This window comes from Lagenorhynchus albirostris, chromosome 10 (genome assembly GCF_949774975.1).
Source record: "Lagenorhynchus albirostris chromosome 10, mLagAlb1.1, whole genome shotgun sequence".
NCBI classification, from domain to species: Eukaryota; Metazoa; Chordata; class Mammalia; order Artiodactyla; family Delphinidae; genus Lagenorhynchus; species Lagenorhynchus albirostris.
The window spans coordinates 56,574,463-56,600,243 of NC_083104.1; the positions used below are offsets into that span (position 1 = coordinate 56,574,463).

Here is a 25,781-nt window from a genome sequence, read left to right on the forward strand (position 1 = left end):
ATTAAAATGTGAACATTTTTATTAAAAACACTGTCTTCAATTTAAAATACACAATCTTTGAAGCATTGAGTTATGAGACAAGTGTATATCACATTTTATTGTAAGAAAGCTGAATGAAAAATTCTGGAAATATTTGTTGAACCCTTCTGTATATCAGGTGCTGTTACACTTGTCTCCCATGGGTCAACCAAATCTACACGCTTTATTTTTCCATACATTTTAGTAGTAGAATACACAAATATATACTAACACCTTCCAAGGTTTTGTGACACCATCTTATATATAAATCTTATATATACTAGGCAGAGTGCACAGATGATAGTAAATCTAAATGAATGAATTTTTATCCCTCTTGATCTTATTTTATTTGTGTCGTAGGTCAGGTTCCTGAGAAACAGACTCTGAGATTCTAAGAGAGTCATTCAGAAGTTTAATTTGAGGGTGCTGTCAGGAATAATACTTGTGAAGAGTAAGGAAAGCAGAACAGGCAAAGGGAGAAGGTAAACCATGATGCAATTGCAAAAGAAGCCTCAGCTGATCCCATGAGGAGCTTAGGAACTGGGATGGTCCTTCAGAGTTGTTCCAAACTGAGACAAAGTGTCTGGGTCTTTTTGGATGCAGGCTATCCCCAGGGTGGAGCATAATCTTGGGCAAGGTAGCTTCCTTCAGCTGAGGACAATTTTGGAAAAGGAACTGAGTTGTGAGCCATCAGCTGCCAATATCCCTCAGCAGGAGGGGTGAGTTCCTTGATCCAAGAGGGATGTGTTGGGCACACAGCATCCACTGTCAGCACACTATGTGAGATTGTATCATTTTGTCATAAAAAGAGAAACGACAGGATAGAAATAAGCAAAGGGAGAAATGAGGGTAAAAAGGGAAGAGAAGGAAAATAATACATCAGTATTTTGGGTAAAAGGGAAAGTATAGTTTTCACCGAAAGGCCTCATCCAGGTCCTCTTCTTCTGTGAAGTATCAGTATTTGGGAAAAAGTATCAGTATTTGGGAAAAAGGGAAAGTAAATAAATCTAAAAATAAAAATTTGTGTGTACCAGCCACTGTGATTTCACGCACAGCACATTCCTGGGGAAGGTAGTTGCTAAAATGGCCAAGGTCACAGAATGAGAGTTTTGGAAAACACCTGTGAATCAGAGGATTGTGCCATAACCTTCAAAGCACATGAAAATGAATGGAAATGCATCCTGTTAAACTATTTCCTAACAGAGGTCATTCAGTCATAAGAACACTTTCAGAGCACGAAGAAGCAGGTTTGTTGAATATTGATGCTGTAAGTGAAAGAACTTAAATTTAGCAAATTTGAATCTTGGCTTATCTATGAATTGTCAACTTTTAATCATCCTATGGATGATTTGTTTTTGTTTTTTTTGGGTTTTTTTGCGGTATGCGGGCCTCTCACCATTTTGGCCTCTCCCGTTGCGGAGCACAGGCTCTGGACACGCAGGCCTAGTGGCCATGGCTCACGGGCCCAGCCGCTCCGCGGCATGTGGGATCTTCCTGGACTGGGGCACGAACCAGTGTCCCCTGCATCGGCAGGTGGACTCTCAACCACTGCGCCACCAGGGAAGCCCTATGGATGATTTTTAAATGATGTCCATTTGGCTTTGGAATTTCTTACAAGAATTTTGGGAGGAGCCCACTGATCATCTTGGTTTGGGTTTCCCCAGAAACGGACCTGAGACAAAAATTCAAGGGCTAGTAGTTTCCTGGGGAAACTATGTGGTTTTATTTGTTTGTTTGTTTGTTTGTTTTTTTGGTCTTTCAAAAAGCTGTATTTGGCATAAGCTAATGCCACTGCTAGTGCTGCCAGTGGCCAGGCACAGACACAGAAGGTCCTGAGGAGCTGGGCAGAAAGGAGAATGTGCAGGCAGAGCAGGAAATAGCCAGCTCACGTCCCTGTCCCAGTAGCCCAGAAGGATAAAGGCCGTGCAGTAAAGGGTAACATACAGTCCTCCTCTTTGGTCACACAAAGGCCCTATCATGGGCCTGGGAGGTGAGATGGCTGAGGGGTGCAGGCTCTGCCCTCGGACTCCAAGCTTTAGGCTCATCACATTGAGGTGGTAATGCAGTGAGAGGCGAGGCAAGGAGACAGAGCAGTCAGGCTGGTAATCTCTGGCTCCTAGGAGCTGCCCTTGTCCTTGTCATCCATGATGTCATACCACTGGACTGCACCCTGGGAAAGGTCTATCTCAGCGAGGTCCAACTGCACCTTCCTCAGCAGCTCACGCTCTCTTGACATGAAGGAGGAACTAGACTTCACAGAGACATCCAGCTTTCGCCGAAAGGCCTCATCCAGGGGCAATTTCCACTCAAACTGTTCATTGAATTCAGGATTTAGGGTCCTCTTCTTCTGTGAGGACTTCCTCTTGGTGCCCCAGTTCTTGTCTGGCAGTAGCAACAGTGACACGTAGGGGTCGGGGGGGATACCGTCCATTTTGTCAAAAGGCCCAGCAACTGTGAATGATGCTGACCAGCTTGCGTTCTTCACTGTAGTACCAAACAGTCAGTTTCACCTGGCCCAGAGTCCAGGCTGGAGCCTCAAGGGGACTGTCACTGTGTGTTAGGCGCTGCCGGAGCTCTGGGGCTGAGGAAGTGTTGTGAGGGAGTCCCCCCCACCCCCCGAGCTCTGGTTCTTCGCTCAGAGAAGAGGAGCTGTGGCTGTAGCTGTGGCTGTGAACTTTCACCCCTGAGTGCTGGGACACCAGGATCCCTAGCTGTGCTTGCAGTAGCTTCTGCCCTGGACCATTGCTGAGCACAAACCAGTGGTCCAAGCAGAGCTGGTCAGCCACGAGGAGCTCAGAGAGAGGCAAGGATAACAAGCCCAGTGTGCCAGTCCCCTCACCCGGAACCTGCAACTCCAGGCTCTCAGAGTTTGGTTTCCTGATGAGAGAGGAGGCACTCCTGACATTTGGAAAACAGTCTTAGTTTTATGAGAAGTATTTCCCAAAGAAGAGTAGCATAAGGGCTGGGAGGCTTGGTACCTTTTCGGAGCTGCAGGTCCTCAGCTCGCTCCAGGTAGACAGAGAGCAGGGCTGCGCCAGTTCTGCACTCTTCTCAGTCTGGATCAGACGGTTCATCTGCAGCACCGCCTCTAACTCAGCAGCAGTGGGACGGGGGCGTCAGACGCAAGTGTAGGCAGCCAGATGAGACATCCTCCAGGGTCAGCCACTCATCAGGGAAGCCATTGTTTAGGACTGTGGTGAGACTCACTTTACACATGCCCAGAAAGTCATCCTTGTCCAGGTCCTTGTCAAAAACCTCAATCTCTAGCTCTTGGCCTGGAATTGATGTGACGATCACCTCAAAGGCCTTGTTCCAATGGGGATTGAGATCTTCCTCAACAACGCGGCTCTGGAAGCTTCGTCCTCCCAGATTTAGGAAATGTTAGATGGTAGCAGGTGATGATATAGGGATGGAGAATGCAGCCTATCAAAGGTAGTCAGGAGCTTAACCCTACTGTGAAAAACAAAACACACTGGAGAATTATCTTGACGGAAGGGCAAGGAAGCAGGGGTACTAGTCACCAGGGCTTATTGTTCTCTCAACTTCAGGTCTGCTTTGTGCCCAGGGGGAGCAGTCTCCCTGGGCTTAAGGAAGTGGCCGGGAGGGACAGAGAGGCAGAAACTGACGGTTGGAAGCCTGCAAATCAAGCCTGAGGGGTGCATGCAGGGAACTGTCAAGGCAGCCTCTGCTACATTGATGGTCTGAATGTATTTTTCTTGTTATGATATTAAAGTTGGTTTCCATCCCTGAGAATGTGCCAAGTTGTGGCCAAGGGAGAGAGAGCTGGCTGTGTGCCAAGAAACAGGAGGAAACCCTTGTGAGATTAAACATTTGAGCATGGGCTGGGCACAGGGCCATGGAGGGTTGACAGCAGCCTGAGCAGGCACTCACGCCATAGGAAACGTCCTGTAGATGAGAGCTCATTATGGTCACCAAAGGTGAAAGATGGGGGAAGAGATAAATTGGGAGACTGGGATTGACATATACACGCTACTATACATAGAATAGATAACCAACAAGGACCTACTGTATAGCACAGGGAACTCTGCTCAATATTCTATGATAACTTACATGGGAAAAGAATTTGAAAATGAATAGATATATGTATATGTATACATATACATGAATCACTTTGCCATACACCTAAAACTAACACAACATTGTAAATCAACTATAGTCCAATAGAAAATAAATTTTAAAATAAATAAATGAGACCTCACACGAGTAGTTTCCTCCAGTCGTCCATTTGGACCATAAGACTCCTGAGCTGGAGAATAATGGCAGAGTGGAAAGTTTTCAGGTGGCAGTTACCTTGGTCCTGTGCCAGGTGTATTACTCACTGCTCACAAAACTCCAGCTGATATTTACCACCCAGCAAAAGGGGAAAGAAAAGAGAAGTTCTTCTGCTGATTTTCATGTCATAGAAGGCATGAAAGAGGAGACAATGCATTGGGGAAGAATGAGAAAATTTTCCCATGGTCTTCATTTATTTTTATCACAGGATATCAGTTGTTTGTACCACTTTAGGGAAAATAAGAATCTAAAGAGTTTTGATTCTTTAACTAAATTTTGTTTATTAGCCTCATATCTAAGGAAATCACATTTAATCGGCTCACTTCCTGAAGAGCTAGTTTGATATCCTTGACTTAGATTACTGCTGTACAGTTAGGGTCAGCTTCCCCCTCTCCTCCCATGCAGAGCTGAAGGGCAATGTTGGGGCTACCAGGACATGCAGTAAAGGATGAACAAGAGACGTCCTGACCCTGCACATTTTCTTATGTCTTCACTAAGAAAATCCCCCTAAAAATTTAATCTGTTAAAAACCAGCCAGGATCATATTACCAAAGAGGAAAGTGTTTAATTCATTCATTTATCTAAAAAATATTTATGTACTTTATGGAAAATGTACAGAGAGCTGAGAGGGAGGCAAAAATGAGTGGGCCATGTCTCTAGTCCTTAGGGAACTTATTGGTATTCAACACGGAAGGCATGAAAGCAATTAATTATAACCCAACACGAAGTGAAATGGTACTCTGATATCCTGTGAGAACATTAGTGGTGATAGCCCTTCTCTCATTAAGTCTTATTACCCTTTTATTTCATGCCACATTATTTAGCAGTTTTTAAAATTTCTGCCCTCAATGGTTGCCTATGGCTTTCCCAGCTCAAATGATAACCTTCTTATGGTCGGAAAGGAGACAGTAAAAGCTGTGTTTCCTGATCTTTAAGTGTGTACAAATGCCCACAGTTCTGCACATCCAACAAGCTCCTTGGACCAGCTCTGCTATCCCTTACAGCACTCGCCACACCGTTCAGCAAATCAGATTCAGATTCCAAATTACTTTTGAAACTATCAGTCACTTTTATTGCACCTGACAGGAAAGCTAGGGATTGCTAAAATACAGTAGATACTTCATGTGCTCAGAAAGTTGTAGGGCAAATTGAATGTGTTAGGATACCATCTCCCCAACATTTACCCCATGATGCTATTCTATGTGCACAGGCCTAAAGATTAAACAGAGACACATATCCCATGCTTTTTAAAGGGAACGAAATGTGTCTTCATATTTTACCTGTGGTCCATTTATGGAATTGCTGAGATAACATTCCCCCAGCGTTGTTATATTTGCTTTGCAGAGTAAGTTCTTTTGTAAGGAAGGGTGTGGAACTGAGCGCTGTTAACAGGCCCCAGAACAGCGCTCAGGTTTCAATGCTGTGTCACAATTTTAGAACAACGGGTGGCCAGAGCCTATAGCTAATCTTGTCCAGGCCTCCAAAGAAGCATGCTCAATGCAGGTTTCAGCCTGCTCTGTCTTGACACTTCTGCTCCCCACCTACCAGATTAATATTGAAGGGAATTCTACATGCCTCAATCTTCTGTATCCAAGCTCTTCCTTATACCGTGCAAGTCCCCTTTAGTTACCTAGTGCCTCCCATACCTCCCCAAACTGCCCTCTACTGCCTCTCCTTTGACCCTGACTGCTCTCTCTGCCAAATTTCCCACTCTTTGGAACTTTTCTTCTTCGCACTGCAACTTGAATGATTTTATACAACATAGGTCTGATCAAGTCATTCACTGTCTTAAATTCCTCTAAATGTCTCCCATTGCCCTCAGAAAATGTTGGAATTCCCTAACATAATGGAGAAAGCCCCCTCTTCCCACTTGCCAGCCCTGAAATGTGTATTCCTGATCTAGCCAACCTCTTCAGGTCCTGCAATGTCCCATGCTCTCCACCCCTAGTTCATCCAGGGCTATTTCCTCTGCCTACAATCTTCCTCTGGTTTTATTCCTCCTCTACTTTAGGTTTCACTGAGCAGTCTCTGTACTGGGGACTCCTTCCTTGACACCAGGACACAAGCTACCATGGTCTGCTTGTGTTTGTATCAATGCTCTTAAACGCTGCAGGATCATTTCCTCTTTTCTTATCTGCTCTCCCTGTTAAGACATAGAGGTTCCTGGACAGGCCTTGTCTTTGTCTTGTTTGCATGCTACACATGTGGCCTAGCACACAGTGGGTTCTCACTAGGGCCATCTTCAGGAGCACTTGGAAGGGAGATGAACATTTGGGGTTTAACGCTCATCAGTGCAGTCTTGAAATTCTGAATCATTTGTCTTTGGATTTAATGTTTTATAAGTGAAGTCAATGGAATGATGGAGCATGTAACAGGGGCGTGGAGCCTAGGCTCCCACCTGGTCCCACCTAGCTCCACCTGGTCCCTGGGAGGCTCCTCCACCTCCAACCCGTGATCACTGTCTCCCTCGCCCATTCCCCTCCAGCACCCCACTTTGGTGCAGGAACAATGAGGGATTGGGCAGGTTCTTGTGCTCACATGTGGAGTCCTGCACAGAGTCTGCAGCATCTGTGAGGATATGCACTCTCTTTGCAAGTACCCATGTGTCCAAGGGGACATGATGCTGAGCAGCAAATAAAAAACGAAAGGACAGGTTGAGAAGGAGACTCAGAAGAAAAAAACAAACACTTTTTTTCTCCTTTTTGAACAAGGTACCCTGCATTTTTATTTTGCACTGGGCCCCACAAATTATGTAACTATCTCTGGCTCTCCATGAGTGTTCGTTGAATAGATGAATCAGAGGAATTTGATGAGCCAAATGCATGTTTCTTCAAAGCAACCACCCTGATGGATTTTCCAGTAGTTGTAATTTCCTGTAACATTTTTGGAACTTCTTTTTGAGAAGGTCACCATTTGGTCACAAATATTTTTTGAACATTTATTACACCAGGTTCTGGTGTACAGCAGTGAACTATTCAGATAAGGCTATGGAAAATCTTCATCCTTAAAATTGCTTTGGGGTGGATTTACTTCTCTAAAGAAGTCAGAAGTCTCTGAGGGGTCATATCTGGTGAATAAAGTGGGCTATAAAACTAAGTAATATCAATAATACCACTTGGGACTAAAATAAACTTTTTAACTATGGAACCATAAATTAAAAACACTGGGTTTCTTATGTGAGTAAACTGGTTCTGAAGATAATTTTCAAATATAAGTTTCAAAAACATTTTGAATTACTTTTAGTAAATGACGAGTATCTCAAGGGGACTACCTTGAAGCATAAATTATACTTTAAATATAGAAACTCTGGAGTAAATAATTTTTGAAGAAAGCTTTTTTGGGTAATTTCTGTGTTTTTAATTTTCTTAAACATTACTTTTTCCATCTAATTCCATACACAAGAGAAATCTGCAGCTGATCAAAATGTGGTTATTAGTAATAACCTGCTTCCATGATCGCATTGTTCTTACAATGTCCATCATGATTTGTTTGCTTCTCTACTAGAGCTTCCAAATTATGATTTTGTTCATCATTTTTGGAGCCCTGTGATAACCTACTTATTCTGCAGTACATCTCCTATCTAGGCTGGTCCCTGTTAGCTGTGTTATTTTAACCTCTTAGCGCCTTAGTTTCCTCATAGGATTGTGAGGAATATTAACACATGAAAAGACTTTAGACTACTACCTGGTGAACAGTAAATGCCACATAAGAATTTCATTACAATAATTGCTATGATCTGGCCCCATGCATCCAGGCAAGGTGTAGGCAAAATTGTTCTCTAATGGGACAGACAGTAGATAATTGAGGCTTTGTGGGTCAGATGATCTCTGTCACAACTACTCAAGTCTATTGTTGTAATGCTGAAATCACCCTTAGACCATACTTTTATGAATGGGCATGACTAAGTTTTAATAAAACTTTATTTGCAGAAACAGGTGGCCGGTCAGTTGTGCCCATGGGCAATTCATCTGCTGACCATCCCTGCCCCCCACCCACAGACACACCTTTTTGACAGGTGAGTGTGAAAGCTTACCCAGGAGTCAAGAGTAAGTAGCAATGGTGACCTCAGTCCTCTGAAGTCCAGGTCACAGTAGTAACAGGCTTCTCTAGGTGTGATGGCCCATAGTGAGGGCAGAGGTGCCATCTCTGTGGACAGTGCCATGGGGGTTGGTGGAGGTAGTAGAGTAGATAGGCTACAGCTGGAGAACTCCATGTAGCTCACTCTCCAGAATTAATTCTGTCCTGACAAGTTGATTCAATGAGCATTTTATAAACATCTGCTCAGTGGCTACGTATGCAATCGTTTACTGTATTTTCATGGTAGCCTACTGTATAATTTATTTAACTATACAAGGGCCATACTTCAACCAATTAATATTCAATACTCATCTCTAATTTAATCTTTCAAAAACTAGAGAAAAATTTTTTCTATAATATACTTTGCCTGTATAGTTCTTGGTGAGTCTAAATATTAGAAGAAAGTGGAACCCTATTCAATTGTACTGGCCCTTCACCTGCTTGGCAATCTCTTCCCCTCAGAGTGGCCTCAAAGGAGCCAGGAAGTTATGTCTTGTATTTTTTTTTCGTATCAGATCAGCATGCAATATGCTTGCCTAAGTAATAAGTATTATCTAGATAGATAGGTAGATATGGACAGGATATTTGTTTTCTCTATGAATGTGATGTCTTAATGTGTCTGGCAGTCAGCGTCTCCTCTTTTGCAATACTCTTCCCGTTTTGCTCGGGTACCCTCCTTAAGGTAACAAAAGGTCACTCCCTCCCAGAGTATAATATATTCTACGTTCCATTGTGCTTTCCAGAGGCAGGGTTTTACCTACAAGCTTGAGGATGATTCAGACTTAAAGTGGTCTCTTATTAGATACAACAAAAGAAATTTTGATTCACTGATTGATTGATTCAAGAAATGTCTACTCAGCTGCTCATCATATGTACCACACAGGTCCTTGGAGGGGCAGGAATGAATAGATACCATTTCTGCTCTCATGGAACTTGCTGTTTGCTGGTAGAGGCACATGTTAAACAGTTATCAAACAGATAAGATAGCATGTAATTAGAACTAGCAAGAACTGATAGAAAGGAAATGAAAGTTTATAATATATCTCAAATATTGCTGGTCATAGTAATCATCTAGGGCCCTTGCTAAAATAATGGATTTCTTTTGGCCCCATCACAGATATGCTGAATCATGATCTCTAGGGAACTCCATATATTTCACAAGCAGCCCAGACAATCCTTATGAACAAGCACACTTGGAAAACGCTGGTCGAACAGAATTTAAAGCAAAGACGACTCTAACTTCCAACCAGGCTTTCATTCTAAAGAAGGCTTATTTGGCACATCTTTGAAGATTGGTTATAATAAGTGGCAGAAAACTTCCAATTCAAATTTGTGTTTGCTGATGCTGATGACCTATGGACTTGAATGCCACCTTTATGAAACCTTCATTAGGTTGCTAGGCAATGGGCTACTCTACCAGCTGGATTTAGTTTCCTAGATACAAGACTTTCTGAAACTCCTGCAGTTTTCTTTCTCGTCACTAAAAAAAAAAAAATTCTTATCCAGAAAATATGCCATTGAGAATATTTATTTAATAACTTAACAATCTTCTCCCTTCGGAACCCCCAGCATACTCAACAGACTTCATGGCAGGCTTTAGTTTAACTCATTCAGGTTTTGACTTGGCCTCAATGAGAGAAGTGGTCCCTCTTAACAGGTTATGAATATCTTTATACTGTATTTACACTGTTTAGCTTTAATGTGTTTGGCTTTTTAAAAGTGGTATTTAAGTTTGGAATATTCCTATTGTAAAACATTGTAAAATTTCCACTAGTATTTTAGACTATTTTGTATTAAAAATAATGTTTACAGCTTTTTTCTCAATTAAATATAATTTATTCATAGTAGATATTTGTAGAACCTACAAAGAATGAAATTTTAAATTTAGAAATCACCCATAATCCTACAACTCAGCAACATCTGTTAGCATTTTAGTCTATTGTTAATTTTTAATATTTTAATTAAATTTTAATATTACTTTCAATTGATCACTCATTGATAGATAGTTATAACTGGGGTTATACTCTATATCAAGTTTGTATCCAGATCTTTTAACAAAACTTGATACCATGAGCATTTTTCCATTAAAGTTTAGAATGTCTTTTTGATGAGTACATTATATTCTATCATACTGGTATGCAAACATTTATTTAATAATTTTTTCATTGCTTCAGTTTTATATGGTTTTAAACTTTTCACTTTCACTCATAACATCGGCATAAACCCCTTTGTATGTAAATCCATATCTGTAGCTATGACATCTTACAAGACAGTCCTAGTCATGAAATTGCTGGATTGAAGTATATGCTTTTTTTTGAGATTAATACATGCTGCCAAATTGCTTTTCAGGAATTGAAAGGATTCTATCCTTGAGTAGATGGATCCACAGGGACCAATAAACACTAGGAAATAGATGTGATTTATGGATGCACCAATTAGCCTCCATGTGTTCTGTGATCCCAGACTTGTATTCCTAACTCTGACAATATATTTTCACAAATGCATACCATTGGTAGCACATGGAAAGAGCCATATCAACTTATCTCTGCTATTGCACCAAAGTCTTGAAGAACATGTCTTACTGATGATAAGTACCAGGCTATCTTTATATACAAAGGGCAGCTAATGACTGGAACCGTGGTCTGTATCTCTGCTTATATTATAAGCACTATTGTTAATTGTTGTTTAAAGGGGTGATACAGCTAGTGAATAATAATACTAATCACTGGTGAATAATAATACTAAGATTCCTATTCGTGGGGGATATATTCTCAGTCCTGAAACGGAAACAAATTCTCAGTGCTTTTTCTTGTTAATTGTCTCTAAGAAAAGATGAAATGCTCGTGCTCATTACTTCATACCTTGTAAAATATCTTTTTCAGCTTTCTCTCCCCACTCAACTTTCAATTGTGTATAATGTCTCCATGAACCTTAGTTATGAAAAACAAGTAAAAGGAAAGCTTACCTTTTCAGTAACTTTTCAGTCCTAGTTACCCCAAGTTACAAGGACACAATTATATTTAAGAGAAGTTGTTGTGTGGGTGGGTGTGCCCAGTGATGTGTGATGAACTGCTATTCCCACCAAATGAATCAATTGGTATAAGAAAGGTACCATAATTTATTTGAATAGACTGGGGCTTGGGTTGCGTGTGTGTGTGTGTGTGTGTGTGTGTGTGTGTGTGTGTGTAAGACAGAGAGAGAGAGAGAGAGAGAGAGAAAGGGAAAAGTATGTGTCCTGTTTCACATACAAGTGCAGGTCGTACCCTATATTTGGCTTCTGGCCTCAAACAGTGAAGATTGCAGAAATCTCCAGAATGATGAGAACATTCAGAAGCACCTCAAAGGCTTATGTTCCCACTTAATCTGATTTCTTTCCACTCTCTGTTGGCAATTCCTTACCAGCCTGAGTTTAGCAAAGCTACAGAACAATGAGAGATACTCAAACTGGCCGGGTGGGGATGAACCCCTAACCATAGGTAGCTGTCTTTAAGAGAAATCTTAAGGGAGAGGGACAGTGTGGGTGTGCGACAGGAAAGGAGGCTGGAAGAAGACACGTAGAAGTGGAAGCTGCTCCTACCACAGGAGGAGAGAGTCTCCACACCAGAGTTCTAAAAAGTAGCATCCCCAGGGCTCTCTGTAGTTAAAGTAGGTACAGCACCATTCTGTCAAATATTTTCTTATGTATTATCTTATTTGGCTTTTGCAACATCTTTGAAATAAACAGAACAAGTATTACAGGTCTGCAATCCTTTATTTGAAACCCTTAAGGCCAGATATTTTAGATTTCAGAATTTATCAGAATTTAGACAAGTGATATAATGCCAGTTATGTATGTTATGAAACACCCCTAGTAGAGTCTGGGACAACATCCTGTTTTCAGACACATTAATATTTCAGTAATGAGGAATATGGGCATCTACAGTAAGGAGATAAAGACTATAAATAGCCTCATCTCAGTCTAGGTTAGGTTTTTGTAGCCAAATGAGTTATGAAAAGCCATAAGTTTTTCAGAGATTTATGAAGGTTGCAACTGAAGATAAGGAATTATGGCCTCAATTATTCCCATTTTATAGATGAGGAAACAGAAGTCCAGAGGCATTAAGTGATATATTCAATGTTAGTTTTAGATTATTTTAAAATGGGATTATTATGAATATCCCAAGATTATCTAAAACAATATAAGTACTTACTTTAACATTCACTCATGGAAAGTTTTGTTCTGAGCATTTTGATTCCTTGGCAAAAAATGTTTTTTCTATCTCTGCCTCCCTGAAGTCTATTACGTTTTTGTATTATGTTTCTCAAAATGGGACCTTGAGATTTTAGATTCCCCTTTGGTTCAGATGAGTGCTTCTCCAAAATTCATTGTAGTCTCAGTCATGGACATGGTTGAAGGGAGCACTTTCGTAAAAGGGGTAAACATTTATCGAAACTTAACTATATATAAAGAGTGGTTCTGAGAAGAAAAAAAATAAGCCACAAGGGTCTTTCAGTGCTTCCCTAGCCCAAGCACTAAGAGGAATAGTCTTTGGAAAGCAACAAAAATATAAACCACACTCAGATGCGCCTAGGTGTGACCAATATAGACTCTGACTTTGAAAGAACACTGCCTACATCAAAACATACAACACTCTTTAAAAGGAGTTTGCTGGCACATCTCGGAGTGCCAATCCTGTACTCACTTGCCGCTTGTTCCTCAACAGTAGATGACACTATTCCAATGCCTGAGCAAACTAGATGGTGACCAGTGACTATGAACTGACTCAGAAAACCTCAACATTATTGAAGAAACAATGAGCTGAGAGTCAGCTAGTCTAGTCCAGTCGGTCCCAGGCCCCTTCCTAACTTGCTATGTTATTTGGCCATGATAGTGCTTACAATCTTTAGTTTCAGTAATTATAGTTACTTTTGAATATATGTGCATAAAAGAATTCAGAAACAGACACACAAAAGGTTTTGTATGTATTAGTAAGAAACCAAAATCATTGAAAAGGGTCCATTGTACAGAGAGTTCCCCTACGTGACCTGCCCCCACACAGGCACAGCCTCCCCCATTATCAACATCCCCCACGAGATGGTGCATTTGTTACAACTGATGAATCTACATTGACACATCATAATCACCCAAAGTCCATAGTTTACCTTAGGGTTCACTCTTGGTGGTGTATATTCTATGGGTTTAGACAAATGTGTAATGACATGTATCCGTCATTATGGTATCATACAGAGTAAAAATACTCTGTGCTCTCCCTATTCATCCACATTCACCACCCCCACACCAATCCCTGGCAACAAGTGATCTTTTACTGTCTTCATAGTTTTGCCTTTTCCAGAATGTCATACAGTTGTAATCATATAGTAGGTAGCCTTTTCAGATTGGCTTCTTTTACTTAGTAATATGTATTTAAGTGTTTTCAGTGTCTTTTCACAGCTTGATAGCTCATTTCTTTTTAGTGCTGAATAATATTTCATTGTATATTCAGTTTATTTTTTCTATTAACCTACTGAAAGACATCTTAATTATTTCCAAGTTTTGGCAATTATGAAGAAAGCTACTATAAAACATTGGTTTATGTGTGTACATAAGTTTTCAGCTCCTTTGGGTAAATACCTAGAAGCACAATTGCTGAATCATATGGTTAGAGTATGTTTATTTTTGTAAGAAACCACCAAACTGTCTTCTAAAGTGGCTGTTCCATTTTGCATTCCCACCAGCAATGAATGAGAGTTCCTGTTGCTCCATATCCTTACCAGTATTTGGAGCTGTCAGTGTTATGGATTTTGGCCATTCAAACAGGCGTGCAGTGTTATCTCATGGTTGTTTTAATTTGCATTTCCCTAATAACATATGATGTTGAGCATATTTTCATATGCTTAACTGCCATCTCTATATCTTCTTTGGTAAGCTGTCTGTTAAAGTCTTTGGCCTATTTTTTAATTGGGTGTGTATTATTTCATTGTAGAGTTTTAAGAGCTCTTTACATATTTCAGATAATAGTCCATTACCAGATGTATCATTTGCAAATAATTTCTCTCTTAAAATGCTTTTTTAAGTCTTGAAGGGGAAGTGTCCCTATCAAGGAAGAGGAATGATGGTGATCGGGGTGTTACATTGTAGGTGAACTGTATGTGTACACATAGATTTCCTGTCACATTTACCTTGATCTTAGTGATCTGTATCCTTCTCTCTCTCTCTCTCTCTCTCTCTGCTTAACTCTTCAAGTAATAATATGCTCCAGAGTGTCTGGGAGGATACTGGCCTAGGGATTTAGTGCTTCAGTGGAGACAGGTAAGTTTCACAGACTATATACATCCAGATCAGTTTTCAGTTTCAGACATGTTTATCCTGAGGACATCAAATTTAACCTGTTCATGGACATGGATCATCTTTGGTTGTTCCTCCTGCAGCTTCTAGACCTAAGGAGTCACTATGTTCTATCAATTTTACTTCCAAACTATCTCTTATATCAGACTTACATTTTCTATTTCCTTTGTCATTGCCTTAGCCCATGCTTTGTAACCCAGGGCCATCCAATAGAAATATAATGTGAGCCACATATGTAATTTAAAATTTTCTAGTAGCCACATTTAAAAATGTCAAAAGACATAGGGGAAATTAATTTTAATGTTTATTTAACCCAACATATCTAAAATATTTTCATTTCAACATGTAATCAATATGAATAACAAGATTCCACTCTTCTTGTGTGTGTCAAATCTTTTAAGCTTGCAGCACATCTCATTTAACATGTGCCATATTTCAAGGGCTCAATAACCACCATGTTGAGCAGTGCAGTTTGCACCAATCTTGTTCTTAGCATCTCTCCTTTCCATCCTTTTATATGGTCTGTAATATATCATTTCCCTCCTTAATGCCCTCTGATGATGTGTCTGTAACTGCATGTAGCAAAAAGTCCAATTTCCTTAGTGCTGTTCACTCATTCATTCCATATTTTTTATGTACCCACCATGTGCCAGGTACTCCAGGGTGTCCCCAGTGACAAGACAGGTGTGGTCTCTGCCCCTGAGAAGTGTAATGGGAATTACACTCTAATGGGAATGTAAGCTCCTCAGGGGCCTGGTGAATAAGGCTCTTCCTTTTGTATGAGCTTAAGCCCACCTTTTTCCCACCTCATGGTTTCCCAAACAGATAATCATAACGAATGTGTAATGAGTGTTTCTTGTCTGTTATGTGCTGTGCCTTATGCTCTCACGGAACACCCATGACAGTGCCACTATTACCCCAATTACAGTGTCCAGAGGGGTTCTAAAAAGAAGACTGGCAAGGTGGGTGACTTGCCTACAGACACAACCACTAGCACAAAGGGAATCAGCCCCATGCAGTTTGCCTCCAGAGAGGAGGATGCTTCGCCATTGGACTACCCTGCCTTTTCAGGTGATGCCATTGATTTTGTTGTTGCTTCTGCTTGTAATGCCCTTCTTCTCCCCATGCTTATTTGATGAAGTTATGCCTTTATCATTCATGACTCAGTTTAAATCTACTGTATCTCTGTAGCTTTTTCAGACACCTTCATATGCATCCTTTTCTCACAGTTGACAGTCCCCTGCCCCTTCTACCTCTAGCAAAAGTCATCCCACTCTCCTTCATTGAGATTCCCACGTTAGAGTGTACATATTGCATTGCTAGCATTTGTTTCTATATCAGTCTCCACTCAGAACTCCATGAGATCAGGTCTGTTTTTTTGTCTTGTTTCAGCTTATCTGTAGGCCTAGCCTGCAGAAATAAGAGGAACAATTTTTTCAACTATTTTCCTTTTGTCTTTTCCCCACTGAGGCTGCTCTGATGCTCTTGTAAACACTATTCCAAGGATTTTAGTTTTCCTTATAGAATCAGATGATTGGGAATATTTAAGTTTCAGCTAGCACCAAGAAGAGGCAATGAAGAGATAAAGAATTGTCAAAGGATCCTCTGCTAAAGGATGGTTCCAAGCTGTTCAAAATGACAGAGAAACTGCTATTTTTCTTTAAAAAATATGTTCTGGCTCATAGAGAGTTGTTGGTGGGAAGATTATTCACGCCTCAGGATGAAGATCTTGCCAAGGGGTTGTATCCAAGTCCCTGCTAGTATTACCTACTGTTCCAGAAACCCAGGAAGTGTACTGAATCTGGGATATAGCTAAATGTCATTAATTTTAGGTGCTACAAGTTCATCATGAGTGATGAATTTAGGTTCAGATTCACCTTTGGTTAGCAAATGTTTCCCTGTGCTACATTTTGGATGAGTATTTAAAATACTAAGAGAACAATTTGCCTTTCAGAACCTTTGAACATTTTATAGCCATCACCATTTGCATGAAAGCAATTTTAATACATTATCTTCTTTACTTACTGCAACCATCACCTCGGGATGAACTCTGGCTGAATATGAATTAAGTGGGCAATTGAGAGTAATCAGTTCTATAATTCAGACCTTTACTACACTATTTTTCCAGCAGGTGGGATGAACTGAGGAGTGGAAAAAGTGCATGGCAACAGAGAGGTCACTCAAAAAATAATTGTGGATTAAATAAACCAAGGGCTTATTATTTTCTTTTCACAAGTTGGATTAAGAGAAACTCATTTTCTAGCATGGTCTCCTGAACATATATTTTTAAGCCCTTCTTGAAGTTGCCTATTTAGCTCTTTCAACTCTGGCACCAAGGGTATAGGTTCCTATTTTGCTCCTGTCACTACTTTGGCCACATCCTCAGATTTCTCCCAGGATGCTCCTAGGTCTTAAAGGAAGTTTGCCTCCCCCCTTCCCCACCTCCCAAATTCATTCAATTAACACAGGTACTGAAAGCTTACAAAGGCCAACCACTCTTCTAGGTATGCTGGGAATATAACAGGAAAATGAAACAGGCAAAAAAATTACTGTTTGCATGAAGCTTACATGGAGCAAACATTTTTTTAAAAATTAATTAATTAATTAATTAATTTTTGGCTGTGTTGGGTCTTTGTTGCTGCGTGCGGGATTTTCTCTAGCTGCGGTGAGCGGGGGCTACTCTTCGTTGCAGTGCGCGGGCTTCTCGTTGGGTGGCTTCTCTTGTTGCAGAGCACGGGCTCTAGGCATGCGGGCCTCAGTAGTTGTGGCACTCGGGCTTAGTAGTTGTGGCTCGCAGGCTCTGGAGCACAGGCTCAGTAGTTGTGGTGCACGGGCCCAGCTGCTCCGTGGCATGTGGGATCTTCCCGGACTAGGGCTCAAACCCGTGTCCCCTGCACTGGCAGGTGGATTCTTAACCACTGTGCCACCAGGGAAGCCTGGAGCACACATTAATCTGTGTTTGATGTTAAAATTAATCGATAATTTAAAAATTAATTGATAGTCAACCTAAGAAAGAAGTGGACAATTTTATTCGAGCCAATCTGAGGGTTATAACCCAGAAGATAGTCTTTCAGAAGGCTCTGAGGACTGATCTGCCCATTAGAGGTCAAAGCACAGCTATGTAAGTTTTTGAGACAAACAGTTATATATCAAAGTATATTGACAGTTTACATAGTCCAACAAGGTGATAGTGGGTCATTGTGACCCCTTACAGGATTGAGAAAGGAATGTTATCTCCTAAGGAATTACCTTGCTGGTGCCAGGAGGATATTGCCTTTTTTTTTTTTTTTTTTGGCTAGTAGGCATTCCTGTGTCTTCTAAGGGGATCTAATTAATGTGTAATGCAGATGCACAATACACATGAAAGGGGAGAGGGTAGTGGCTCAGATGGCAGAAAAAAGTGCATGTTAAATTTTTCTTGTCTTGCCTTTAAAATAATTTTGTTACATCAGTGTGTGTGTGTGTGTGTGTGTGTGTATACAGATGATAAACATAATGAGGCATAAATATATAGAATGTTATAAAAGAGTAACTGCTGTATAGAAAAATAAAGCAGAGAAAGGGAATAGAAGATGTTCTGTATACACTAATTGGTTTTTTGGTAGGGAGGCTGCATTTTAAGAGACCCCAGAACTAATTCTTCAATATAAATCATATTTACCTTGTGATGGTATGGGTAAAAGTGATTGAAGCCTTAAACAACTTTAGGAGGCTCTTTTATTTTTTTTTGATTCCAGTTCCTCTCTTTCTCCATATTCTTTCCTTTTCATTCTTGTTTCATCTTTTCATCCCTTTTCCTTGTTGCTGTACAACTTTCTTTAATGAATCATTAGAATGGTGCAATACAACACTTCCACTAACTAGGATTTAAAACCAGTTACCTCTCTGAAGCTCAGCTTCTTCATCTGTAAAATGGGGATAACAGAAAACATACTGTGGTGTTGTGAGGATTAGAGATGCAGCATGTTTGCCTTAATGTAACAGTGTCTAATTGTAGGCTTCTTTATACAGTAAGTGAATAATGGGTGCCCACCTAGAAGTAACTCTCTGGGAAATTTAGAAAAAAAGGGGACTAAGACCCAAACCAGGAAGGAGTCATCCAGCATACTTAACTATTTCTGACAAAGGGCTTTACTAATATCTATTTTGAGGTGGATAGGGTAAGCGCTCCAGACTTGCTGGAATATAAAGTTTCCTTCCATAGCACTGATTTAGCTCTTCCCAGCTAATCTTTTTGTTCTCTTTTTTAAACACGCAAGACAACCTAGTAAACAATAATGCCTCTAATAAGCGTGCTATGTTTCGGGTACGTTTAAGGATAGAAATTCACTTGATCCTTCAATGACCCTGTGTAGCAGGCACCGTCACCATGCGCAGTTAGAGCTGTGGATATTGGGGGGGGGGTGCCCCAGAGGGTGGACTTGGGTGTGGGTGCCGCAGTGGTGCCCGGTCAGGGGCGCAAGCACACAAGGACACCTGGCCAGGAATGCTCCCTGTTTCACTGGCCCCAAGTTGGAGTTCGTCACAACAGAACAGAGAAAAAAACCTTGCAGCACTCCTAACGACCCGTTAGTTCCTTTGGGGTTCCCGTGAGCGCCCCTGTAATGGGCAGCGACCTTCTTCCCTCCTGCCACGAGGAACGTGGTTAGGAGGTAGGCGCCATGGTGACCCCCAGCCCCCCTCGGACTAGGAAAACGAGCTACACGCTTAGTCTTGGTCACTTAAGATTTTACAGAGGGGCGGGCCTACTGAGGAGGTGGCGTGGCGCCGGGATGAGTGTGGAAACCCGAAGGCCTCCGAGTGGCTGGAACGCCCGCCTTCCTCCCACCCTCCCGCTCCACCTCTGGGCTGCCTGGCCGCCGGGCCAGGACTCGCCTGGGAGGACCCCGGCCAGCCGGGGGCGTGGCGCCAGGGGGCGGGCGTGTGGGCGGGGCCTACATGCGTCACGGCCTGGCCCCGCCCCCGGGCCTCTGCGGCGCCCTCCTCCCCGCCTCGGCCTCCCTCCAGCTCAGTGCTTGCTCCACGTTCCACACTGCGGCCTCGAGAGCCCGCGAGAGGCAGCTTCGCGGTCTCCGCGCACGCGCCTCAGTCTCTGTCTCACGGCTTTCCCCACGCGAGCGCCTCGCTCACGAGCGCACGTTCGTTTCCCCTCGCGCGTCCGGCTCTCGGCCGCGGCGGCGGCGGCAGCGGGCGGACCGCGCCGGCTGGACGGCCGACCATGGAGGCGGACGGGGCCGGAGAGCAGATGAGACCGCTTCTCACCCGGGTAACGAGAAGGGTGCGGGCGGCGGGGCTCCTTGGCAGGCGGGCGCGGGGCGCGGCGGACAAAGGCTGGGGCGCGGCGGGCCGGCCGCAGGTCCCGGGTCGGGCCCCCCCACCGCAGGCGGCCGGCGCGCCGGGGCAGCCCCTTTGTGTGACCGCCCGGAGCTGGGGGCGGGCGGCGCGGCGCCAAGGAGGCCGGCGTGGGGGGCCGGCAGCGCGCCGCCGGCATCCCGGCTGCCGCGTCCCGGGGTCTCGGCATCCGGGGGGCCCGGCAGCCCGCGAGCTCGGCCGGTCAACAGCCGGACAGGCGCCTCCTCCTCTCCGCGGGGCTCGCCTCTCCTTGCCGACGTTCTCCCCGTCAGGTCTCGGTTCCAGTGGCCTTGGCGCTGGACTTGAGGTCAGACCGTCGATAAACCCATCCTCTCCCCGCGAGGAGGAGCGCGGCCCCACCTGGCTAAGCCACAGGCCGTGGTGAGGAGCTGGTTAAATCTTCTCCGTCTTCCCTGTTTCCCCACCCGCCTGCCGCACGCTTTGTTCCGGGACTTCTCCGGCCGCGTGGACGAGCCGCCTGCGTTGGCGGCCAAGGCTGCGTCTCAGTGCCGACTCTGCCCGGCCAGCCTCCTCCTCTCCTGGCGAGAACCCGAGTGTCTTCCTGCCGCAGGCCAAGTGCAAAGTGGAAGGTGTTCTGACCCTGCGCGCTGCTCTTCACAGCAGCCTAGCAAAAGCGCGTTTTCCGCTGAAGCTGGGGGTGGCTTCAGGGTGAGATGGGAGTGGGGGTGGGCTTTCAAAAGGTCGGCATTCGCATTTGGGATGCCGGACGGGTGGCCCACGCTCAAGAAACTGACTTCCTGCTTTCATATAGGATGCATAGGTACCCACGGTTGTGATTCTTTCCTCCCTTCATAGTTCGTGACTCAAAGGGCATAGAGGTGTTAGAAATTTTCCTGCTTCCAGCTCTTACTTGGTGACCAGGAAAGGAGGGAAGGTTGCAGTGAAAAACGTCCAGTCTTTCACAACTAACAGGAAAATTGCTTTTCACATATTTTTATTCAAGAATTTCACTTATCCCCCCCCCACTCCCCCCGTCCTTTTAAAGGTTATTGTAAGGGCCTGGAGAGTAGCCATTCATCATTTCAACATGTTCAACTATAAATTCTCAAAACGTGGAGAAAAACTTAGTCTCCAGACAGTGAAGTCATTTAGCAGTGGTTTTTGGGAAGATCACTCATATTGATGGTAATGGAATCCTGGAAGCTCGTTTGTCCTAAGGATCTTCTGTAATTCTTTGTGTGGCCTTTGAATAAACTGTTTTAGATGTATTTCTTAGCACCTTCCCTGATACCATGTATCAGATACACTTGACTGTTCTTAAATTTATTATTTGCAAACTTTCAATTCAGAACAGTAAAGAGCCTCAGCGTTTACATAAACAAAGCTGGAGAGAAACTATGATGTGTTCTCAAATATTGCCTCCTTAGCTAGCAAAGGAGGCCTCTGATAATGCCATTGCCTTCCAAATCATTCATTCATTCATTGTGATAACACTACTTAGAACCCATTCTGTAGTACCCAACAAGACAGAACCAGCTCTGCTCAAATGAGGGAGACAAATGACAAAGGGATTATCAAACACCGTTATTAATGGCATGGCAGGGGAGCACTTTGGAAGGGTATACCTCCTAAATCTTGGGAAGATAAGACTTGGCTACAGTAACCATGTACAAATTGATAATATAAATCAAATATGATAAGCTATCATACAGTCTAAAAATAGAATGAGAGAACAGGAGAACTGTTGGTTTAAGTAGTAGAGACTATTACTTGAAAACTGGGAAGAGGAACTATTTGTATTGACAAAATTAACTCTTTCCTCATTGATTTTCCAATGGTAAATGCATGTCATAAAAGTGGAAGATTATGGTATTCATCAGTCATAACTTCTCTAACCCCTAGCCAACTGCTTAGCATAGTAAAAAAAAGAATAAAATTATTACTCCTAAAATGCTATCTTAGATAAGTAATTATGCAAAAATTTTTGAATAAATTGGTGGCAGTTTATATTACTCTGAAACTGGAGCCCATCTGTTTCATAAATCAGGCTCTAAGGTTTCTTCTGCTCTTAAAATTCTGTAATTTTCATTGATTATGGTTTTGAGGAAAGGCATTTATCTTATAGAAAAAAATGCAACTTTTGTTTGCTTTGTACAAAAACTCATTATCCTAGGCCTCCCTGAGAATTGATTTGAACTGTCATTCTTATTTTCTGGTATAGATTAAATCCTGTTACAACAAATAGCACTGTTTAGAAGGTTCCCAGGTTTTAGCAAATGTTCTACTTTTAAGCACTATATGATTTAACAGGATTCTGTTAATAATTGTTACGTAATTTCATTCATTTTACCACTACCTATTAAGTATCTCCTAGGTGGCAGGCACTGGGGATATAAGCAGAAAAGGTAGGCAGAAATCTAACCTCACTGAGTTTATTTTGGCATGTGTAGTGAATACAGTGATAGCATTTGCATTCCTGCTAATTCCACTTGTGAGTGCCAGTTAAAACATTTTCATGAGTTAGAAATACTTTTAGAAAAGTAGTTGTTAGTAGAAATGAAAGAATTTAACAACCTGGTATGAATTCAGTGGTGATTGGCAGTAGAAGGTGTTTTGGTAGGTCTTTAAGTGTGCATTCTCTTTGGGGAGCTCTCTGACTAGGTATAGTTAGCTCTAGAGATATTAAGCACCCCAGGCACATTATAAGGATTTTAGTTCCCTTTTGGCCTTATAGTTGGTACCTCTGGGCCACGATCTGTGGATATGTAATAAAGGGAACAATAGCAAATCTGTCATCAGTCCAACTGAAACTGTGGGACAGTTGAGTTGGATTGAAGAATTGGTTTATTTGGTAACTGAGCTGGGGAAGTACACAGGTTTTCTTCTAAGAGAACTTAAGATATGAAAATAGAGTGTTTTGTTACACTAAACTCCTGTTAATTGAGTAGGTTAAAATCGAAAGCCAAAGTAACCTGGTGTTGGAGGAACCTGGTATGTTATTTTAGTGGTATGTGGTGTGCTAAAACCTTGGCACTTATACTTGTCAACATCCTGTAATGGGTTTTTCTTCCTCTTTCCTTCCCTTTCTTTCTTACTGTATTTTGCTGCAAATGTGATCTTAAAGTAGATAGTATCTGCAACTCACAAAATGGGCCATTTATATCAAGGAGCATACAGGTGATTCATAGGATTAATATTATAGATTATTCATTGTGGCTTTTGATTTATATTATAGCTTTCTCTTATTGATTAAGGATTCTTCTATAGTTACTACTTTTTTGCATACATTATTTCCAATTTTGCAATAAGCATGTATCAGTAATAAAGGTAAGTGTTTATATATGTGAAGGTTCAGTTAGCTACCTCCCCCTCTTTTTTAGCCTCCTTTTGAACAAGAGAATTTTTGATTCCTGTACAAAGCGGGTATATTCCAAGGTTCTAACTTAAAATGAAGTTTGCCTCTGTTTTTGTTAGCAGACAACTTGATGTATTTTGTTGAGTAGTACTCATTGAATTTTACAACTTGGGGAGACTTTTAGGATTATTTGTAATTGTAGTTGACCCTTGAACAGCACAGAAGTTAGGGGTTCTGACTCTCCATGCAGTGGAAAATCCTCTGTATCTGCAGTTCCACATCCACAGATTCAACCACCTGTGGATCGTGTAGAGATGTGGTATGTGTTTGTTGAAAAAATATCCACATATAAGTGGACCTGCGTTGTTAAAGGGTCAGCTGTATAATGATAATAAACCATGAAGGGGTCTGTGGTTGGCATAGTGTTACGATGGTGTTTGGTGATGCTGCTGCTGACAGTCTTCCTGAGGGCAGAGGGCCAGCAGACTGGAGTAGTCCTGGATTCCTAAAGTACTGACTCTTTGCTTCCATGGGCTGAATGCTTTTCAGTGACTGCTGTAAGATGAGAGTGGCCAAACACTATTTCAGTGCTTGATTTAGGAAGATAATGAGATTATGCTATAGATTTGCATATTTATCTGGAGCTGATATACCAGTATAGAAAGGTTCTAGTTTGGCTATTTTAAGCATATTTTCAGATTTCCTCCAATGAGGTTATTTTTAAGTATTTTAATTTTTCTTTAGCCATAGTTTGAATTTTTTTTTTCTTTCTTTTTTTTTTTTTTTTTTTTTGCGGTACGAGGGCCTCTCACTGTTGTGGCCTTTCCCGCTGCGGAGCACAGGCTCCAGACACGCAGGCTCAGCGGCCATGGCTCACGGGCCCAGCCGCTCCACAGCATGTGGGATCTTCCCGTAACCAGGGCACGAAGCCGTGTCCCCTGCATCGGCAGGCGGACTCTCAACCACTGCGCCACCAGGGAAGCCCCATAGTTTGAATTTTGATAAGTTTATTTAGAGCAGTTTTTTGGGGGGGCACAGTATCACAGTGAAGGGTAAAACACAATATACCTTTCATAACAAAATAGAAAAGATGCACTAATATTTTTAATAGTCTTTCTTTTTCTTTGTAGAGAGTGTTATGTTGACTGGTATCATTTGGTTCTCATTCTTTTCGCATGTCAGGCAGTATAGAATCGCCTTCTCTCCGGATTCTAGGACTGCATTGCTTCTTTTTGTCAGATTGCTCGATTTGGAGAGCTGTTGAGTTGTATATCATCTCTCATGAGACATTTGGGAAATGGATATATCTTTGAAAATGGATTCACATGTGCAAGATGCCTGTACTCATATAGAGCATGAGAAGGGACAAGATGATACTCAAAATCTTTTTTTCTCATAATTTCCCATAACATAATTAACACTTGGTGCTTTTGTGCTTGGTGCCTGTTCTTTTATATACAGAATATTTTCAGCCTAATACTACTCTTTATTCTGGAAAAAATACTGACAATACTTACACAGAACTCCTCTCACTTTAGGAATTGATACATTCAACAACAACAAAAAAGGAATAAAGCAGATTTATGTACAGTAGACTCTTCCCATTGAGCTCATTGGAGATGTTTCTGTTAAAATAAGTCCTTAAGGAACAAATTTTTGTTGAGAATTCAAATTAGAAGTTCCCATTGTACTATACTTTGGCTACTGGGATATTATCTTGATCTAGAAAACATCTTTCCTTTTCAAAATTTTAGCACTTTTTAATATTTGCCATGGGTGGGTGGGGTTCTGGGTGGACGAAGTGTCAGGGAAGGGAGGGAAGAGGGTATTACAGGGCTGTGTTTGTCTGAATTATGACAGATGAAACTTTAGCATCAGGCTTGATGAGAGGAGCCTGGACTGGGCTTCAGCCCCTACTGGTTCTGTCTTCCAAATGCTCTTCGGTATCACCCTCAAAACCAAATGTGGTGGCCCTGCATGTATCACCTTTTCAATTTAATACCTCTTCTCTCCTAATCATTATAGCATGACTATAATCATGCTTGGGGATTCTTTGATCTGCATTTAAAGCACACAGAATTTTTTTTGTTTCTCCTGGGCATCTACACAGTCATGTTCAAATTTGCTGCAGTTATATTTCTAGTAGATACTACTGTCTAATGTAAAATGTATTGCGTTTTTAAAATCCCAGATAAGATTACACATTGTATAAGATGAATTAAAGGCCAACTTTCTTAATCCTGTAAGAACCTAATTTATTTATTTAAAATAAGAGACAACTGTGTAAAAATCAGACCACAACCCCTTGTAAAAGTTCCCACAGTAATTTAATAGAATTTACTTTGCCTGATATCATTAATTGTTAAATATGATCCCTTTGAGTATGCTTTATTCACTTTG

The 25,781-nt window shown here is 41.9% G+C and overlaps 1 protein-coding gene and 2 pseudogenes across 2 annotated transcripts in view; 1 reads left to right on the forward strand and 2 right to left on the reverse strand.

The window, feature by feature from the left end:
* Window positions 1-1,964: 1,964 nt before the first annotated feature.
* LOC132527883 (extended synaptotagmin-1-like) lies at window positions 1,965-3,390 on the reverse strand (annotated as a pseudogene).
* Window positions 3,391-19,708: 16,318 nt separating this feature from the next.
* SLC4A7 (solute carrier family 4 member 7) overlaps window positions 19,709-25,781 on the forward strand; it is a 123,870-nt gene continuing 117,797 nt past the window's right edge. For both annotated transcript variants that reach the window (XM_060162504.1, XM_060162503.1), the window contains exon 1: window positions 19,709-19,979. In XM_060162504.1, coding sequence (XP_060018487.1) covers window positions 19,932-19,979 — 48 coding nt within the window. In that variant the 5' untranslated portion in view covers window positions 19,709-19,931. The remainder of the gene's footprint in view (window positions 19,980-25,781) is intronic.
* Window positions 20,459-25,781, reverse strand: part of LOC132527393 (dnaJ homolog subfamily C member 9-like) — a 40,098-nt pseudogene continuing 34,775 nt past the window's right edge.